The sequence below is a fragment of the Zootoca vivipara genome, chromosome 11, assembly GCF_965207765.1.
Source record: "Zootoca vivipara chromosome 11, rZooViv2.hap1.1, whole genome shotgun sequence".
Lineage (NCBI taxonomy): Eukaryota > Metazoa > Chordata > Lepidosauria > Squamata > Lacertidae > Zootoca > Zootoca vivipara.
In genome coordinates, this window is record NC_142594.1 from 25,846,510 (window position 1) to 25,865,195 (window position 18,686).

The 18,686-nt window shown below is 42.9% G+C and overlaps 1 protein-coding gene across 4 annotated transcripts in view; it reads right to left on the minus strand.

Moving 5' to 3' along the window:
• Nucleotides 1–18,686, minus strand: part of HDAC9 (histone deacetylase 9) — a 450,375-nt gene that overhangs the window by 103,886 nt on the left and 327,803 nt on the right. For all 4 annotated transcript variants that reach the window (XM_088653965.1, XM_035130280.3, XM_088653966.1 and 1 more), the window contains 2 exons: nt 16,442–16,491; nt 8,201–8,308 (listed from right to left, as the gene is read on the minus strand). In XM_088653965.1, the coding sequence (XP_088510091.1) occupies nt 8,201–8,308; nt 16,442–16,491 (158 nt within the window). The remainder of the gene's footprint in view (nt 1–8,200; nt 8,309–16,441; nt 16,492–18,686) is intronic.

The following is an 18,686-nucleotide window of genomic DNA, read 5'->3' on the forward strand; positions in this document are numbered from 1 at the left end:
TGTTCCGTTGCTTCCTCAGTGGTGAGGGAAAGTCACATATCTCTGCCCTTGCCCTCATTCGGTAGCCATTCTCAGTTCTTTCCCCCCACAATGGCTAAACCAAAACGGGCTGTTCTCATCCCTTTCTCAAACATATTTTACTATGTGAAAACAAGAAACCATGAAAGGAATTCTGCCCCATATCATGTCTCGCATGGAGGCAGGTAGCCACACCAGCCCTCTGTAAGGCATCACAGTGGAGAAGAGCTGATGACACTTAAATAAACAAGTGGGGGGGGGCTAGAAAGGGCAAAGGTCAGTTTCATCCAATGTTTGGGACCAGGGTGACATCACCTGCCCAAGGTAAGCAGGGGAAGTGGAAATTCCTAGCCATCATCTTGGTAGATAGCATGTCCAAACTGAAAAGGTGGAGTTTGACTTGCCCTGTTGAGTGTGCACCCCACTTTACTTATTTACAAATAAAGTTGTGGCTCATAGTTAATCCCAAATATTGTATTTATGCGTTCTGGGGTTGGGGTTAGGCCAATTGTTTTCAGTCAATTGTATTGACTGAAGGAGAGAAAAAACACATTTTTGCCCCTTATTCTGGAAGCCTTTAAGGCTGATGGATATTTTGAGACCTCTGCCCTGTGTATTTGACTTTTATGGCAAAGGCCTTGAGTAACATCAAACATATAAACTTATTTGAAATAGCAATTTTATGTTTCCTTTATGTTACCCAGAAATAGCAAACAGGCAGCAAGCGTAATAGTGACGGGATACAGCAAAAATCGTTCTGATACTGATCAGTCTTGACATATCAAAAGGAACCATCCCAGGAAAGCCTACAGTTTTAGTTTCCAAGGATATTCATTTCAAACTATTTTAATTCAGTTAAATGATCCCTGACTACCAAGAGGCCAATTCCATATACGCCATCTGAAGAGGGGTTTCAAGGGACTCATGCTTGTTTTGCTTCAGTGCAAATGGATGTGCAAGATAATGTCAGAATGCATCATCCTGAGATGGATTACCCCTCCCCCACCAACCTATTCCAGTGGTTTTGCTTCTCAACTGGTTGAATTTTAGAAGAACTTTTTGAAATTTACAGGAAAACTTATTTTAATTAAACATATTATTAATTAAAGCAGTGGTGCTGAGCAGTGCTTTTTGTGATGGTACTCACCAGTATGGAGTACCATCATCCCTTTTGGGGATGCTGGTGGCAGCCATTTTGTTTTGGCAGCCACAACACTTTTATCAAGATATGAGTACCGGAACTTAATGCTTTAACAAAAAAACCCAACTGGTTCTATGATCCTCTGATTTTATCAGTGTGTGGTGAAGCCAAGTCTCATGAGAAGGTTTCAAGTGCTAAAAAAAACATGCTGTTCAGTTATTCCGAATAGGGCTTACATAAACATGGGAGGAGGATGTGGACTAGTTTCATTCACCTACCGTTATGTTCTTGACGCCATTGCCCCTATTGTCCTCTGCATATTCAAGGTTGACTGTCTCCAGCAGAGAAGGCTCCTGTTCTCATGGAGGCTCCTGCACTTTAGAACGTGGGGAAACCAGGGAGTCGAAATGTACGGAAGTCTCTAGGGCCACAGTAGCTTTCCCCATTGCCAAAAGTCACTCTTGAACATTCAGATTTGCTAATGCACTTTCACGCACACTCTCCTCCTTATATGCTTATTTGAGCCCCATTCTGGATGTCTGAAGAAGGGACTATACATGGTTGAGGGAAGGTCAGGATACAAACATGCAAACAATTAGCAAGTTCTTAGAGCATCTGGATTTCTTGCCAGTTTGCAGAGAGGAATTTGTGAGGAAGAAGAACTACAGACTCTTTTAAAACTTAGATCAGGGCCGGCTCTAGGTAGAGCCCCGGTGGCGCGGTGCGCCAGGGCGCCGGGTGGGTAGGTAGGGCGCTGCACGGCAAAGCCGCGCGGAAACCATGCTGTGCCCTGCGAGGGCGGGGGCGCCGGAGCGATCTCCACCCCTCAGTGCCAGGGCACCCGACCTGCTCGAGACTGCCCTGACTTGGATAATGTAGCCCTATTCCCAAAGTGTTTTGCCCCCCATGGCAATGTTATCCAGAAAGGGGCATATTTCTTGTGCTGCTCTGTCCATAGTAAAGGAATTGCCAGCCTCATAAGGCTGTGGTCTCAGCCCGAGGAGCAAAAGAGAACAGCACAGATAACTGTGTGTTGCTCCATAGAGGGGGGGAAAGTACAAAAATGTTAGAAGCAATCAAAATGTAACAAATAGCAAGCAAGCTTTTCAAGTTCTTAAGAATTCTTCATCAGGCTAGATATTAAGCAAGAGAGAGAGAGAGAGAGAGAGAGAGAGAGAGAGAGAGAGAGATGGCAGCCTGATTAAAATCTACTGTAGACTTTGGATCTAAAGGAATAGGTAAAAGGTCAAAAGTCGTGACCGACTCTGGGGTTGCGCGCTCATCTCGCATTATTGGCTGAGGGAGCCGGCGTATAGCTTCCAGGTCATGTGGCCAGCATGACTAAGCCACTTCTGGCGAACCAGAGCAGCACATGGAAACGCCATTTACCTTCCCAGTGTAGCGGTCCCTATTTATCTACTTGCACTTTGATGTGCTTTCGAACTGCTAGGTGGGCAGGAGCTGGGACCGAGAAATGGGAGCTCACCCCATTGCAGGGATTCAAACCGCTGACCTTCTGATCAGCAAGCCCTAGACTCTGTGGTTTAACCCACAGCACCACCTGGGTCCTTACATTGATACATGAGATATGCATGCACATTAAAGCACACCAATCAATCTGCCAAATCCCAATGCAAGCCCAGAGAAAATTCACTTTTAAGGTTCCAAATTACTGAAACTTCAGGGTAGGGGGCAGGTGAGTTAATGGAGTGCTAAAGCTCTCCAGGAGAGGGGAATCTGACTATCTCCTTTAGGTTTCATGTCTTAGAAGCAACCCTGTATAAAAAGTTAAGTAGATACAGGGTGAGAACTGAATGAAAGCAAGGCCATTGGACACCTCATTATTTATGATATGCTTACACACCAGTGATCTAGGGTCCTGCTTAAAATGTAGAGTGATATGCCTAGTATCCCTGAACTGCACCCACATAACAATAGAAAAAGCTTGGTTTCGATGGATGATTTCACCCACTTTTATATGTGGGAAAATATTCTTGTTCAGATTCCACAGGTAGAGGCAACATTCTCCTAACCCAAAGAAGCCATTTACTATCTCTCCTTAAAGTGGGATTCAAGTAGGCTGTATTGTTTTACAGTTTCACAGCTGGTATTCTGTCCATTAGCCAGGAACAATAAAAAAGACCAAATAGTTCACAAGGGATTTCAAATGGAATGGAGAGATGTTTATTATAGCTATGGATTCAGTGTTTCAATCCGATTCCCCTGCTTTTTGGTCAGTTATCGAGTTACGTTGCTGATCTGAGACTTACGTAAGATGGGAGGAGAGGACACAAAGGATTCATTTTGTTCAAAAAATTAAATGTATTTCCAGGTCATAGTATAGAATCTGGCATATCTCTACAAGGAGTCCAGTGGTGGGAATAGCCTAGATTTTGATAAATAGGCTCACTGTTCCGCTATACCACAGGCATGTTATGTGACCATAGGGAAGTCTCCATATATTAGCAGTGGAATCCTACACAGAAATATGTCCCATTTAGATCAAGGGGACTTACTACCAGGTATGCCTAAAAATGCAGCCTAAGTGGACAAAATAGCGAAATCATAGCTGATTCCTCCCTCCTTTCATTTTAAAAATATGTACAGGTTCATGTACACAAATTCATAATAGACTGCTGGTTAAAATTGTGAACTCTTCAGTGTGAATGTATAACCAAGTAAATGGGCAGAAGATTGCAGCCCTAGTGTCTACTTTGGCTGCTGCAATCCTTTCCCAATTATCTCCAGATTTCTGCTGGGGACATTCCCAGCCCTATCTGGACTCTCCTTCACTGGAGGTCTTCAAGAAGAGGTTGGATGGCCATTTGTCATGGATGCATTAGTTGAGATTCCTGCATTGCAGAGAGGTTGGACTAGAGGACCCATGGGGTCCCTTCCAATTCTACGATTCCATGATTCTATGATCTGGGAATGGTGAGGATTGATCCTGGGACCTTTTGCATGTGAAGCAGTGCTCTACCCCTGAGCTCTGGGCTCTTCCGCTTCAGTGTCTACGGTCCTCCACTCCCCATGTCCATCAATACCTTCAGCCGAGGATAACACTTCATGCATATGCCATAATAAGCCTATTTAAGGTGCCGCAAGGCTCTTTGTTGTTCTAGTTGTAGGCATAGCATAAGCCCAAAGCATGTATATTGGAAGGTTACAAGAGGAGATGATAGCTGGTGAGCATGAATGGAGCGAGGAGAACCACAGGGGAAATGAGAGTCAAGAAACCTTTGAACGGGCTTCATAAAAAATCTGCACTGTGCGTGCTTGTTCACCGCATAAGCTAATCCCCATTTGATTCCTGGTGTGTGTTTTTCATACACCCAAGGTATTAGGAGTGGCAACGAGATGGATGTCTGAAGGAGGACATTAGGTGTAAGCTGATGGATCTGTATTAGTGACTGTGAGGACAGGGCCAGAGGGGGATAGTTATTCTAAATGAATATGTTAATTTGGGATAAAAGTGTGTCATCCTGGGGCTATCCTCTGCTGACCTTCCCTGGTGCCTCCGAAGGCAAATAAAAGAGTGATTTATAGACCCCGAGTCGCATAGTATTTTAATGACACTGTGTTCTCAAATTGTAATGCAATTGGTATTCTGCAGTAACACTCTGTGCGTGACCTTGATCTGCAGGATTCAGTTCCAGACAAACATTCCATTTGGAAATCTTTTAAATCTTCTTCTTAAAATAAACTGCAAATAAATATGGGTGAGGGGGAACCGCCGTCGCCGCCCCCTCCCCAACCCATGTAAGTATTTGTTGCTTTACTGCAGCTACTTCAGTGGCCATTGAGAAAATAGATTGATTGACAACTTTGTTTTTAGAGCTCTTCATTACACAGAGATAAACAGTGAAGAGTAAATCCACGATGTGAAAGACCCCATAAATCCTGGGAGATAAGCAATAAAGGTCCTGCAACAAATCCTGGTTGTGTCAACTGCACATAAAGCATGTCTGATTATTCTTATCTAGGCCAGCTTTTAAATTCTGATATATTCATCATCCCAATTATACTTCCTAAGCAGGAAAAAAAATGGAAGTCTGAATTATTATTTTGGAGCATGTACGTCTGCATACACATCTTTCATTTAAAGCACGTGACTTGCCTCAAAGAATCCTGGAAACGATAGTTTCCCCCTCATGGAGCTACAGTTCCCAGCACCTTTAACACACTTCAGTTCCCAGGCTTCTTTGGGGGAAGTCATGTGCATAATAGCACAAGCCTGTACATAGCCCAAGTCAGTTAACACAAGACGTTTCCTATAAATTGCTGTAAATTCTGGCAGCTACCAGTAGGTCATTGACTGGAACTAGCCACATGAAGCCTAGTTCACCTGCATTAAAATGGCTCCATGAGGTTCTTGTGGGCTTCCAGACGAAAATTAATGTGCTGGTGTGGTTTTTTAAATATATATAATGGCTTTGGGCATGAATATGTAAGGGACTGATTGTACCCGTATGAATCCACGATTCATGTTGCGAACTTCCACAAAGGCAACTGTGTGGGTGCCTTTCTTTGCAGGGTAGACATAGTCTAGCAGCAATAGGGCCTTCTCAGTGGTGGCACCTACATAATGGAAGGCTGTTCTCGTGTTAAGCTTTCAAAACCTGGACAAAACTGATTTGTTTGCCCATGCTTTAAACTACATAATGATTTGATTTTTACTACTGCTTTCATGCTTTATCGCAGTGTTTCGTATTCTATGCTGGTTTTCAATGGGTTGTTTCAGTGTCAAACTCATACCGTAGTCCAGGCATCCCCAAACTGCGGCCCTCCAGATGTTTTGGCCTACAACTCCCATGATCCCTAGCTAACAGGACCAGTGGTTGGGAAAGATGGGAATTGTAGTCCAAAACATCTGGAGGGCCGAAGTTTGGGGATGCCTGCCGTAGTCAATGTCCACTGACTTCATCTGAGTTTACTCAGAGCATGACTCTCTCAGAGAGAACCCAAGCTATTTACTGTTTTGTTATTTTGATTTTATGTTTATTTTCAGCTTTGAGGGATTCATTGAAAAATTTAAACTGAACAGCAGGAAACAAGCTATCTAAATAAATAAATAAATAAATGATACATAAAGCAAACATGTATTTTCTCTGGGAAACTTGCAGCATGGTGGCTTAAAAAGTGTAGAAAGTAGGGCATATTCAGAGCCTCTGTAGAACATTATTCCACATATCCATAGTTAAAGCTTTCAAGGTCCTGCACCCAGTGAAGGAATAGTTACCATATATTTGCAACAACTGGGAAAACTGGAGAATAGAGGTCACAGTGATGATGCCGATTTCTTTTAGCTGGTGGCTCCAGGTGATCAGCCTTCTGCATAGCCAGATCATCGCTGTGCAATATGTCCTCAAGAGGCCACCATTTTGCAAATGTTCAGATTTGTTACAATGTAAATCCCTGTCATAGGTGCCAACTCCCAGATTGAAAAGTCCAGGGATCGGCACCGGAAGTTGCGCTACGGCCATTTTGGAACTGGGCAGAGCAGCACTGGAAGTTGCTTCTACGCATGCTCTGCCCATTTCCAAAACGGCCGCAGCGCCAGAAATAGCTTCTGTGCATGTCCAGAGACTCCAGACATGTGCAGAAGGAGCCTCCCCGGGCCGGTAAGAATCCGGGGGATTTACGGGGTTTTTAAAAATCCGGGCTGCCAGCGGGAAATGGCTGGAAAAACGGGGGTTTCCCAGGGAATACGGGAGACTTGGCAGCTATGATCCCTGTACACCATATAAATAAGGTGCTTTTGATCTCTGTACTTTAGTGTCTTCATTGTTCTTCACATTTTACAGATAGGTGATTGAATCTGTAGGTGTAGTGTCTTCCTCAGTAAGCACGTAAATATAACCTGCTAATGGAACCATGCTTAAATCCTACTGTAATCCCTGGGATTTAAGTAATCTGTTCATTACAGTCCAGGTTTTGCAGGATGGTGTCCCAAGTCTATGGTAGCCACGGCTAGGAACGAAAGAACCTGTCCATTTCAGTTCTCACAGTTTCTCACTCTTTCAATCTCCTGTCCTTACCCCCAAGCTGTATAGCATAGACGGGCAGGTATCAGGAAGTGCCCCATCTCCTGGGAGGTCCCAACTGCTTTTGCCCCAATGGAGGAAAAACAAAAGAGCCCTAAATCACCACAAAACTGTAAGCATGTGAAAGAAAGTTACATACTTTTCATTTAATTCCATTTGTCGTCAGATCTGAACCGCAACAGTAGACTTTGGTCACTGGGTGAAATCCATTGCTATTTTACCGAACATCAATTGTATTGATGACGTGTCACATCCAAGAAAGTTTATTGGGATATCTGACCATTCGGGCCGTGCAGGGCCTACCTTTAAAACCCAGTTGTTATAACATCAAATAAAATGTCAACATTAGTCGAGCATGCAGGTTTTATAAATTGTTTAGACTGGGGATAATTTGGGTTTTGTGTCTCATTCATTTCAGAACGTGCAGAAAGGAAGCTCAAAAGCCGAGTTTGGGTTGGGGAAGTGCTTTGAATTTGCGATTGTTTGATGGAAAGGCGTAGCCTGCACCATTACCCTTCCAATCAACACTTTCATTCTTTCTTCAAAGCCCACAGGTCCATTATTTACTTTTCTTCGCCTTGGGTGGCATTTCTGAGGCCATGCTTTCAACCCGATAATAATTTATTTAAAATTCATTTCAAAAGGGAATTTCAGAATGGCGTGCCAGATCTGTACATCCTCTGAGTCATTTCTATCTCGGACAACGGTTGTGCAATTGACTCCGGGGCGGGGAAAACAAAAGAGAGAGAGAGACTTCAATAATACTGTAGTACGCTGGCAAGCAAAACTCTCTCTAGTGAATTGGAAGGCTCCGAGTAATAAAACGATCTGCTGATTGCCAAGCGAGTCTATTTAGATTACCACACCTTAGTGACCCGCCATCTTCCCCATTCTCCGGTCTCCGCTCCCCTTCCTTCAACCCCAGAACAACAACATCGCTTTCAGCTCCCCGCCCCCTGCCCCACTTTTCCCACACACATTGCAACCTAGACCTCACCTTCAGCTCTCCTGAGGCCACTTTGGAAGCCAATTCGATGACACAGCCAACAGCCATGCGTGCAGCACCGGACGAATGCAGCTCATTCCAAATGGTGTCACTATCCACCTGAGCAAACAGTTAGCAGAGGGGGTGGGGAGAGAGAGAGAGAGAGAGAGAGAGAGAGAGAGAGAGAGAGAGAGAGAGAGAGAGAGAGAGAGAGAGAGTTTAAGAGAAAACAAATCAGTGAGGGAGGGCTGGCAGGGTGACAGCCAATGTACAATAACATTAGTCTTCCGACTTGGCCAGCTGAAAAGGCCTTCTGGACATGGCTTTGCTTATACTTTTTCTCTGCACCAACTTCTCCAATGGAAACACATTCCTGTCATGCCTCACTGCCATTCCCTGTTTAGATTTCTCATTACAAACAGCATTACATAGGCCAGAGCTGGCCCTAGCTAACAGGCCCGTTAGACACCAGGCCGCAGTAATAGATGCAGCATACGCTCGGAGTAGCCTTACTTCTAAGAAAAGAATTTGCTTTTTGCAAAAGCCAGAACAAAAGCTTCAATGAAATGGCATGTGCTTACAGGAAAGCTCTGTTATAATGAACTCAAGCTGTAGCAAACACCTTTTTTTTTTTTAGTGTATTGGAGGGAGGCAACTATGGTTCATATTCCTAAAATAAGAGGCATTTCAAAGTCGCTGCCAACATGAATCAGAAAAGGGTCTGCAATTTAGCACCTGTGAGCAGGCAGGGAAGGCAGGTCAAATTTGAGGGGTATGACTGTGAGAGGACCCCTCCGATGGCCAGAGCCAATGGGCTCCTCCTTTCTTTGCTCCCACTGCCAGCTGACACAGGTGGCAGCTGTGTCATCTAGATGGTCAGATGGGGGGGGGATAGTTGTACAAATAAGGGGGGGTGGTCCCACGGGCATCACCTTCCTCAGGGATTAACGTGTCACTCATGGGAGCAACCAAAAAGACGTTTGGTACCTTCAAAAACAAACCTCTTTTGCAGACTCAAGCTCATTCCGTCTCATACATGAAACGAAATCTTGGCTGGGAGGCACATAAAGGAGAATATGCTAAGGAGGTTGAATGGCAATTGGATACAACAATCACAGTAAGTGATCAATAAAGCTTAAATATGCATCAAATAGATGCGCTTTTAAGGTTCCGCAATAGCAGAATTGCTGAGATGACTGTTAAGAGCTGTGGTAGGGCAGGGAACCATTTTCAAGAAACTGCCATAGATAGCACAGATATCCTGCAATTGATAAGGACAAGGGTGATAGTGCTAGCTGTATTCTTCTAGTGGCTACCACTGTGATTTCCCATGGTTCTTCAAAGCCCTGTAACATTACTCAAAAGTAATTAAGAAGGACAGCTGCCCAGCACTTATTGGAACAGAGCAAAAGTGGGCCCAGACCAATGGGATCATAGACGGGAGGCCACCAGTAATAGCTTGATGATTACTAGCCTTCTCTGTCCCTTTGTATTTATTTTATTTTTTATTAAATTTATATTCCCCTTTTGGGGGGGGGACAGTTTTGCAGGGCAACTTGCAGTAATATATAAATTAAACAAATTTATACATTGGTTTATATATAAATTGGTTTATATAAAAACCAAATATATTAAACAAATATAAATTAAACAAATTGATATCACTGTAAACACATCACCGTTTAAACTAAAAGGAAACTATCACAACAAAATCGAACAGAGGCAGCCAGAAGTAACATTAAAACAGTGGTCAGCGCTATATAACCAGCGATAGCAAGATAAAACAGCGGCATAATGACAGCACAACTAAAATCCTTAAGATTTTGAAAAGGTGATAGTAAACAAATATGTTTTCAGTTCAATGATGGAGATTGTTGAATCCTAAATGTGGGCGCCAAAATGTGCCCCCCCCCCAAATCGAAAAAGCCCTCTTCCATATGAACCAACATTGGACCAGCTAAATGATCATGGAATGCTATAGGTAATATATATCTAAGGGAAAATGAGCACCAACACTTAAGTTTTGAAATACAACTACACTAAAATTTAAGGCATCAACATTGTTCATATTTCAGCAACACTTCAAACAGGCAGAATTATTCATGACAATGTTACAAGCCAGAATATGCCGCCCCACTCTGAAGTCTAAGACTCTTAAGGCACATATGGATTTACTTCATTCAGAATTTCCTGAATGAATATAGTCGTTTCGAGCTTTTCCAAATACATCCAACGTAGCTCAATCACTGGCATGTGTAACAAAGCTAGACCGTAGGAAAGCCCCAGATGATAGAAATTAAACTACCTGTCCCAGAAGTGTGTGTGTGGAGTTATTCAAAAAGGCTGGATGGCTTAAATAAAAATTAATTTACATTTATCCCATGTGAAAGCTACCGGATTTTTACCTACAGCGTGCATAAGTGTGCCTCCCCACCCACCTGCAACTCTTGCAGAAATAATAGGGCCATGTAATATCTTCTGAAGGGAAGATGAGTTATTCTCCTCTACACTCTCAGCAGCATTCTTGTGCTCTGGAACTGTGGGGTGAAAGCTAGTGTTGCACACACACACACACCCCAGTCTCCGAGTAGCAAGAGACTCCAGGGGTTCCAGTGCTTACCCAGGGTTAGCTTTCCTTAAAATGAAGGTCATCGGAGACTGTGGTGTCCCTAGGATATATGGTTTCATTGGTACATGTATACAAACTGAGCATAGGACAGAGGGGCTTGCTTCCCCATTGGGTTTCCAATGGTTTCAAGAGCCACAGCTTTAGTCAAGAGCAAATATGAGCCTCTGTGTCTCCAACTTCCAGCATCAGCCAAACTCAGAACCAGTTTGGTGTAGTGGTTAAGAGAGGTAGACTCATAACCGGGTTTGCGTCTCCGCTCCTCCACATGCAGCTGCTGGGTGACCTTGGGCTAGTCACACTTCTCTGAAGTCTCTCAGCCCCACTCACCTTGCAGAGTGTTTATTGTGGGGGAGGAAGGGAAAGGAGAATGTTAGCCGCTTTGAGGATATCAAATCCAAACTACTACTCTTCTTCTTCTTCTTCTTCTTCTTCTTCTTCTTCTTCTTCTTCTTCTTCTTCTTCTTCTTCTTCTTCTTCTTCTTCTTCTTCTTCTTCTTCTTTTCTTTCTTCCATACACAGTGATTTCATGTTCAACCAGGTGAGGGAGCTTACCCCATTTGTCTCACTGGTGACAGGGCGACCTCTTTTTAAAGTACATGGAAGTACTTAACTAGTCAGCTAAGGTCAATGCCCTATCAAAGGAACTGGCTGGGCAGGTCTCCTCTTAGATTCTGTACTCACAGATACAGAGTTTCAGGTTTGGGGCGGGATCTGCAGGTATCATCCACAGTGAGAATGAGAAGTCATTCTGGAAGCCACAGATTTGCCATGTCATCTGGTGATTTATGCCTTCTTTACTGAATCCATGTGTCTCCGTAGGTACAAAAGCTTTTAGAAGCTCACACTTGGCCGTTTGCTTCCAGAGAAAATACGTTGCCTCCAACTCACCCCTCACCCCCTTGCTCTTTAGTGGCAAGCAAGTAGAAACTAAATCCATTCCTTTCGCAAAGTGTTCCTGCCTTTAGGAACTCTGTGTGCCATTAAGATCCAAGTGTCATCAAAGAGCCTGCCATTCCCAGGCCTTGTTGGCAGAAGTCCATGCTTCCAGCAAAGGTGACGCAATCTAGCACATAAGCCTGCTGTCGTTTCAGGGTGGGGACTCAGCTGCTGGGAGGTCAGGTGAGTACCGCGGCTGCTGTTGCTGCTCCACTAATGCTGTCTGCTATTGAAATCCAGGACCCACCGCAAAAGAACCAGGGCACGGGTCCCCAGATGGCAGCACCTAACAATTTCTTACTGTGAAGACATTTGTCTGAAATGGCCTTTCCAAGGCTCCTCAGTCTGAAGCAAGTTGCACCGATTTCATTGAACTCAGATCTACATAAATATGCCTACGATAGCTAGGTAAATTTCACGGGAATGAAATTGCTGCACATTGCATGCATCATTTTGTTACAGAGCCAAAAGTTCAGCTTCTCCACTTTGTGTTTTGTTTGAACACGACCGAAGGGGCAAAGACATATACATCAGAACTTAAGTCACCCTTAGTGGATTTAGATTTGATGAGGCCCTAAGCTACTGAAGGTAATGGGGCCCTTTATATGTCCAGCTGTCCTTTGCTAACAACAAATTGTCTCTGTTGTTTGTGTTGAATATATGCTACATGGTAATTTATGGACCTAATAGGTATCTAAGCCATTTGCACATAACAAAAATATGTATTTTATCAACTGAACTGAACTGAAAAAACTGAACTGAAAAACAAATAAGAAGAAGTATATTACCGGTAATAGCAAAATAATTATTAAGCTCTAACTTAAAATGATTTTTTATTCATAACAAACTTAATAATGCAAACACACTGGCATTTGGCAATGACAAAAGTTCCTTTAGAAACACAATTTACAAAGACTCATAAAATAGTCTCTAGAAACTTGCTATAACATGAAATAATAATAGGTGTAAATAAATGATGCAAACTACTAATAATTATAAGTAGCAGAATGTAGGCACCCTACATATACAAATGAGCAAACCAGTGATAATTTATGGAGCAGGCTAGAAGGTGAGGCCCATTACTTATATCATAGGAGCCTACACAACACAAAACATTGTTGCTGTATGTAGGTTTTTTATTTTATTTGTTTTTTATCTTATTTTTTGGAAACGTACATCCAGGTGTTTTTTTTCCCCTTTAATTTTTTTGAGGGCCCCCAAGAGAATGTGGCTGTAAGCTATAGCTTGTTTAGCTTATACGTAAATCCAGCACTGCGTATGTGGCTGTCAGGCTATGAAAGAGGTAAAAAAAAAATGTTACTTGTCATCGGCAGGACAGTCCCCACTACCCTGCCCAGACTTCACACAGTAATATGTAAGACACTTTAGAGCAGGCATCCCCAAACTTCGGTCCTCCAGATGTTTTGGCCTACAACTCCCATGATCCCTAGCTAACAAGACCAGTGGTTGGGGAAGATGGGAATTGTAGTCCAAAACATCTGGAGGGCCGAAGTTTGGGGATGTCTGCTTTAGAAGGAAGATGCTCTAGCACTGTGTTCTTCTGGTATTACATGTTTGCTATTATGAAACAGGATTGCCAGATTATGACTTGGGATGGAGCCCTGGTCATCAGACAATTGCAATTGAAGGAAGTCTGGTCTTCAGCTCCTATGTACTCTCCATAAAGATGCATTTCACCCATTTGCTCCTTTACCTGTTACCTGGGATGTGGACCTGAAATGGAAGACCTCATTCTGTATCCCTAAGTATGTGGGAACAGATAAGTAGGGCTGTTGCCAAAGCAAGGCATGGATATTTATTCATCACTATCGCTCCTGAACGCTGAGGATCAATTGAGAAAGGCAGTTCCTTCATCTCTGCATGAGAATCATAAAAGAAATACTCGAAACCAGGTGTGCTGTGAACTTGTCCTAAATCAGGAGCGGTCAAGCTATGCCTCCAGAGCATTGTGCTATCACACACACAAACAAACACACACTTTCTCTGCCTATCCTATTTGCACTAAAACTTTCAGATTTTTTTTTAAAGAAATGGGAAGTATTTCTGGCCGTTTCATGAAATGCAAAACCAAAAAGTAGTAGAAAAAGGAGGCACGTAAAAAGCAAAACTTTTAAGAGTATAATTCTCAGGATTCCAATGGTGGTTCTTTCTCTCTCTCTCTCTCTCTCTCTCTCTCTCTCTCTCTCTCTCTCTCTCTCTCTCTCTCTCTCTCTCTCTCCCGCCCCGTTCTTACATAGCCAGTGCTTTATCAAACACTGAGGATAAGAATATCAGAAGAAAAATATTCTTCTCCAAGGAGTTCTAAACATGTGCCCGTTGATGTTGGCATCCACCATGTTCATGGAAATCATAAGCAGCTAATGCCAATTACATGCAACTAAACCATGCAAAAGAGCCACAACTTTCTGGCTCATGATATATCATCAGTGTATCCTTCTGCACAAAATATGTTGCTTGGTCCTTTCCTTAAAAAAAAAAATTCCCCCTAAATCAGAAGGGTTGATGCAGCTTCACTTTTTTTTTCAGAGACGTACATTTGTAGTACAAACATCAAATCATTCTGATCTGCTGAAAGGAGCTTGGCTGACTCCAAGGGGATACAGCGTTTGGCACATTGAAGTCGGCAGCTAAGCCTAATTTAACACTTCTGCCCTGAGTGCCTGAATTCCTGCAAGGTGTCACATTGGCACTTCCTGAGATCTTTCAGCTTGGAAGTCTGACACTGCACATTGACCTTTCCCTTTCTGCTTGGTCCTTCCCACCCACCCACCCATCCCCGGCCTCCTCCTCCTCCCATCTTTATTTTTTAAGCATCGTTGTATTGGGCAGCTGCCTCGTTTTATAAGATAAATGTGGAATTCTCTTTTGTCTGCAGTACAATCCCTGGGGTACCAGGACTGAAACCCAAACTTTGCCCCAGCACAGCTTGAGAGCCCATTCCTCATCTAAACAAATGGCGTAAGACCATTTAGGCTTGCTTGCTCCCTTCTTCTTTTTTTACAGCATGTCAAAAATCATATTGACTGCCAATAGTGATGTGATTGGTGCGGCCTCCTTGGAGTCATAAAAGAGGCAGTCTGTTATCAATTTCTCTATGTGTATCCAGGGAATTTGGGGCAGGTTCACCTCCAAGTTATAAATGACAACAACTCAAATGCCACAGAAGTTTTGAAGCTGGAATCTGATTATGCTATCAGAGGCCCTGTTCTTCTTTCCTTATTAATTTCCTATTAATAAATCATAGATAGATGACAGGTAGATCTATATCACCACACACAAATGTGTGCATGCACACATACTGTATATATCAATATATATTCATATAGATATATGATTTGATTTAGGTCAGGGGTCAGCAAACTTTTTCAGCAGGGGGCCAGTCCACTGTCTCTCAGACTTTGTGGGGGGCCGGACTGTATTTTTTTTTAAAAAAAATGAATTCCTATGCCCCACAAATAACCCAGATATGCATTTTAAATAAAAGGACACATTCTACTCATGTAAAAACACCAGGCAGAACCCACAAATAACCCAGAGATGCATTTTAAATAAAAGGGCACATTCTGCTCATGTAAAAACATGCTGATTCCTGGACCGTCCGTGAGCCAGATTTAGAAGGCGATTGGGCCGCATCCGGCCCCCGGGCCTTAGTTTGGGGATCCCTGATTTAGGTTGTACTGATATTTGACCATTACTCCTGCTGTTGCGTTATTTATCATTTCCATAGCACCAACACACCATACCAAAGTTACAACAGCAATAAAAACATCTTAAAAAGCACAAAGAATTTTTAAAATCCACAAATACCAGTTGGTTGAAAGAAAATTCGCATTTCAAAGGCCTGTCTAATTAACATCATTTTAAGACCTTATCTAAAAGAAGGCAGGGGTGAATCCTGCCAAACATCCACTGGCAGGGAGTTCCACAGGGCAGGACCTGCCACAGTAGGGAAGTCCCACCTTATTTTAGGTTTCTGGAGGCAGAGAATGGCCCATTCTTGCCCAAGGAGGTGTTTATATATCAATAATATATGTTTCATTGAGTTTTGCATACACTGAGTAATAAATACATTCTTACAATCTACCCATACACCCACATATCAGTAGAGCATGAGAATCTTAATCTCAGGGCAGTGGGTTCAAGACCCATGTTGGGCAAAAGATTCCCGCATTGTAGGGGGTTGGACTAGCTGACCCTCGTGGTCTCTTCCTACTCTGCAATTCTATGATTCTATGATTAAGGAATCCCAATGATTGAACCCGGCACTAATGCAAAGACGACATTGATCGTATTCCAGTAGCTTGAGTTTAGATGCACAAGGCAGCATGATCACATTTCCTCTGCCAAGGCTGCATTGTTTACTATATTAATGTATCCTCGATGAAGTTTGCAATACCATGAAGACAAATGTGTGCCTGTCACATATTCATTTCCATTTGCACACCAGGGCATTGTATCGAGTGCTAGAACTGTGACAGTTGTAACTTGGTTAGAACAATATGGTGAAACCATCCACATATTGTGAAGCTTAGCATCATGATCCCAATCCATTTTGCACCTAGCTCCCAAAATGTGTAACCAGAGTATATATATATATATACACCATTGAGTTACCCAGCAGAAAGTTGTTTATGCTACCCTACTACACCAAAGCGAAACCTACTTACCCCAAGGCCTCCGCAGGGCAACAACGAAAATAGTTTCTGAGGCACGCTACCTATATATTAAAAAAGAGGGGAAAACAGTAAGCATTAAGATAGAACTTCATGTTTTGGATGACAACCCCTATCAGCCCCAGTCAGCACATTTGTAATGGGATAGAATTTTGTGCAATGCGGCGGATTTACAAATACTCCTCGATAAGAGTCAAAAATATTGACATTTAGGAAACTTCCGAAGCAGTTAAATCGCAGCAACTGGAACCCTGGTTAGTCTACCTTGGTTCCAGGAAAGCAGTATTGCGTAAAGTCTCATTATCGAATTATTTCTGTGGCTGAATTTGCAATCTTTGGAAGCTCACTTTTGTTGAAAGCTGATGGTTTGGTGGTCATGTGCCAGTGTTTGTGTACGGGAATATCTGCCATTGGATGCAAGTTAATAGAAACCAGGAGAGGTCTGGAGGTCCTTAGTGGTTTTCATTATCATCACTTCAGGCCAGTGGTGACTCTGGTAAGAACATGAAAAACTTGCCTCAAAGCTGTAATATATTCACACATACTGTCCAGATTCTTTAGAATGTCAGCTCTGCTTAAAATGAAGCATTAGCCATTGTGATGCCCCGACACATAATTTTGGCATTTATAAATTTGCCATAATTAGGAATAGTTGGTTTTTTTTAGAAATGCTATGTTTGTCAGGGTGGCAGTGGGGGAGGAATGGAAACTGAAAATGGGCAATTGTTCTGAACTGTGCTTATTAAAGGAACATGGTATGGTGCCAATTTGAAAATCATGATAATTTACATCACATCAAGATGTAATGTTGTATGGCAGATTGTAATGAACTATAAGTTGTCAAAGGCAGCATGTTAAAGGATTTTTTTTTTAAAAAAGTTACATTTGGTTTAGGAAACCTCTTAAGTAGATGCTCAGTTAAATGACATCAGGATATGAACACATACTTAACCATCTTCTAATTTCTGCTGTAGTGTTTTTGAATTTACTTCTTAATGTAAAGTTCACGAAAAAGCATTTATTTATTTCTGTAAGTCTCTTTTTAACTCTTCTTTGAACCTTTATTTACTGATGTTTTGTAAAACCTAAGTATTTTGCCTTTGTGGTAGTGGCATTTAAAAAAAACCCATATAGCAGAGTCTTGTACAATATGAATGTTCTGTCACTATCTACTAGAGTTCAACTTCTTTTGAAAAATTTGATTTTGGGCAAAACTAAAAAAAAAAAAGTTCAACAACTTTGGCAAAAAAAAAAAAAAGCTCAAAAACTTTTGTGTCTGGATTTTCACTTTTTGAAGTATGGCATCCCTAATATCACTCAACTTTTTCAAGCCCCAAACTGGGGCATGCATCTTCTAGGACGTGCTCCTGGGCAAATCATATGACCAGCGCCTCACTCTCACCCCCCCCCCAAATCCTCTAAGATCAGCTGCTGGGGAACATGAGTGGGAGAGGACCATTATGCTCACGTCCTGACTGTGGGATTTCCATAAGGATCCAGTTGGCTACTATGAACACACAAGTGCTGGGTCTGATCTGGCCGGGCACTTAGTTTGTTCTTAGTGTTCAAATAGTGCAGCAATAGTTTTGAATGTTGGTCCTAGCAAGGAAGTTGGACCATTTGGCTAACAAAATGTATTGGGCTGACAGAACTAAACATTACTCCATGTTGTGTTATCAGGTGTATTCAGCACGCACTAGTCAAAGATATTTTCGTACATGCTGTAGAGCCCTACAGCATGCTCTTTCTCCTAGTACTAACACTTTAAAATGTCTTGTTTCGGGCCTGCAGAAGTCCTGCCTTCACTTATCCTCAGCTCCCTTCCTGCTGCATGCACTGGTGGAGGAAGAGGAGTGCGGGGGGGGGAGCGCACTGCCCCTGGCAGCGTGATCCCGGTGGGGTGCCATTGTGCCTGTTCGCACTGGCTGCTACGCCCCCGCAGGTGGCATGCCCCACCCCCAGGACGCACGTCACGCCCCTGCGGAGTGTGTGTCAGCCCCGCCCCCGGTTGCTCTTCGCCCCCCCCCAGTGCCGGAGCATGAATCTCCGCCACTGGCTGCATGGGCAGGGAAGAGTCCTGTGAAATAAGTCAAACAGCCTTCTGTTCAGGGTTCTATCTGCCCATGCAAGTTAAATATTATGCCACAAAAGGGTTAATGTCCAGAGGATAAGAAAGCAGAGAGAGAAAGAGATAGAAAGAGAAAGATCTCTACTTCCCAGCAAGGACCTTCTCCTAATC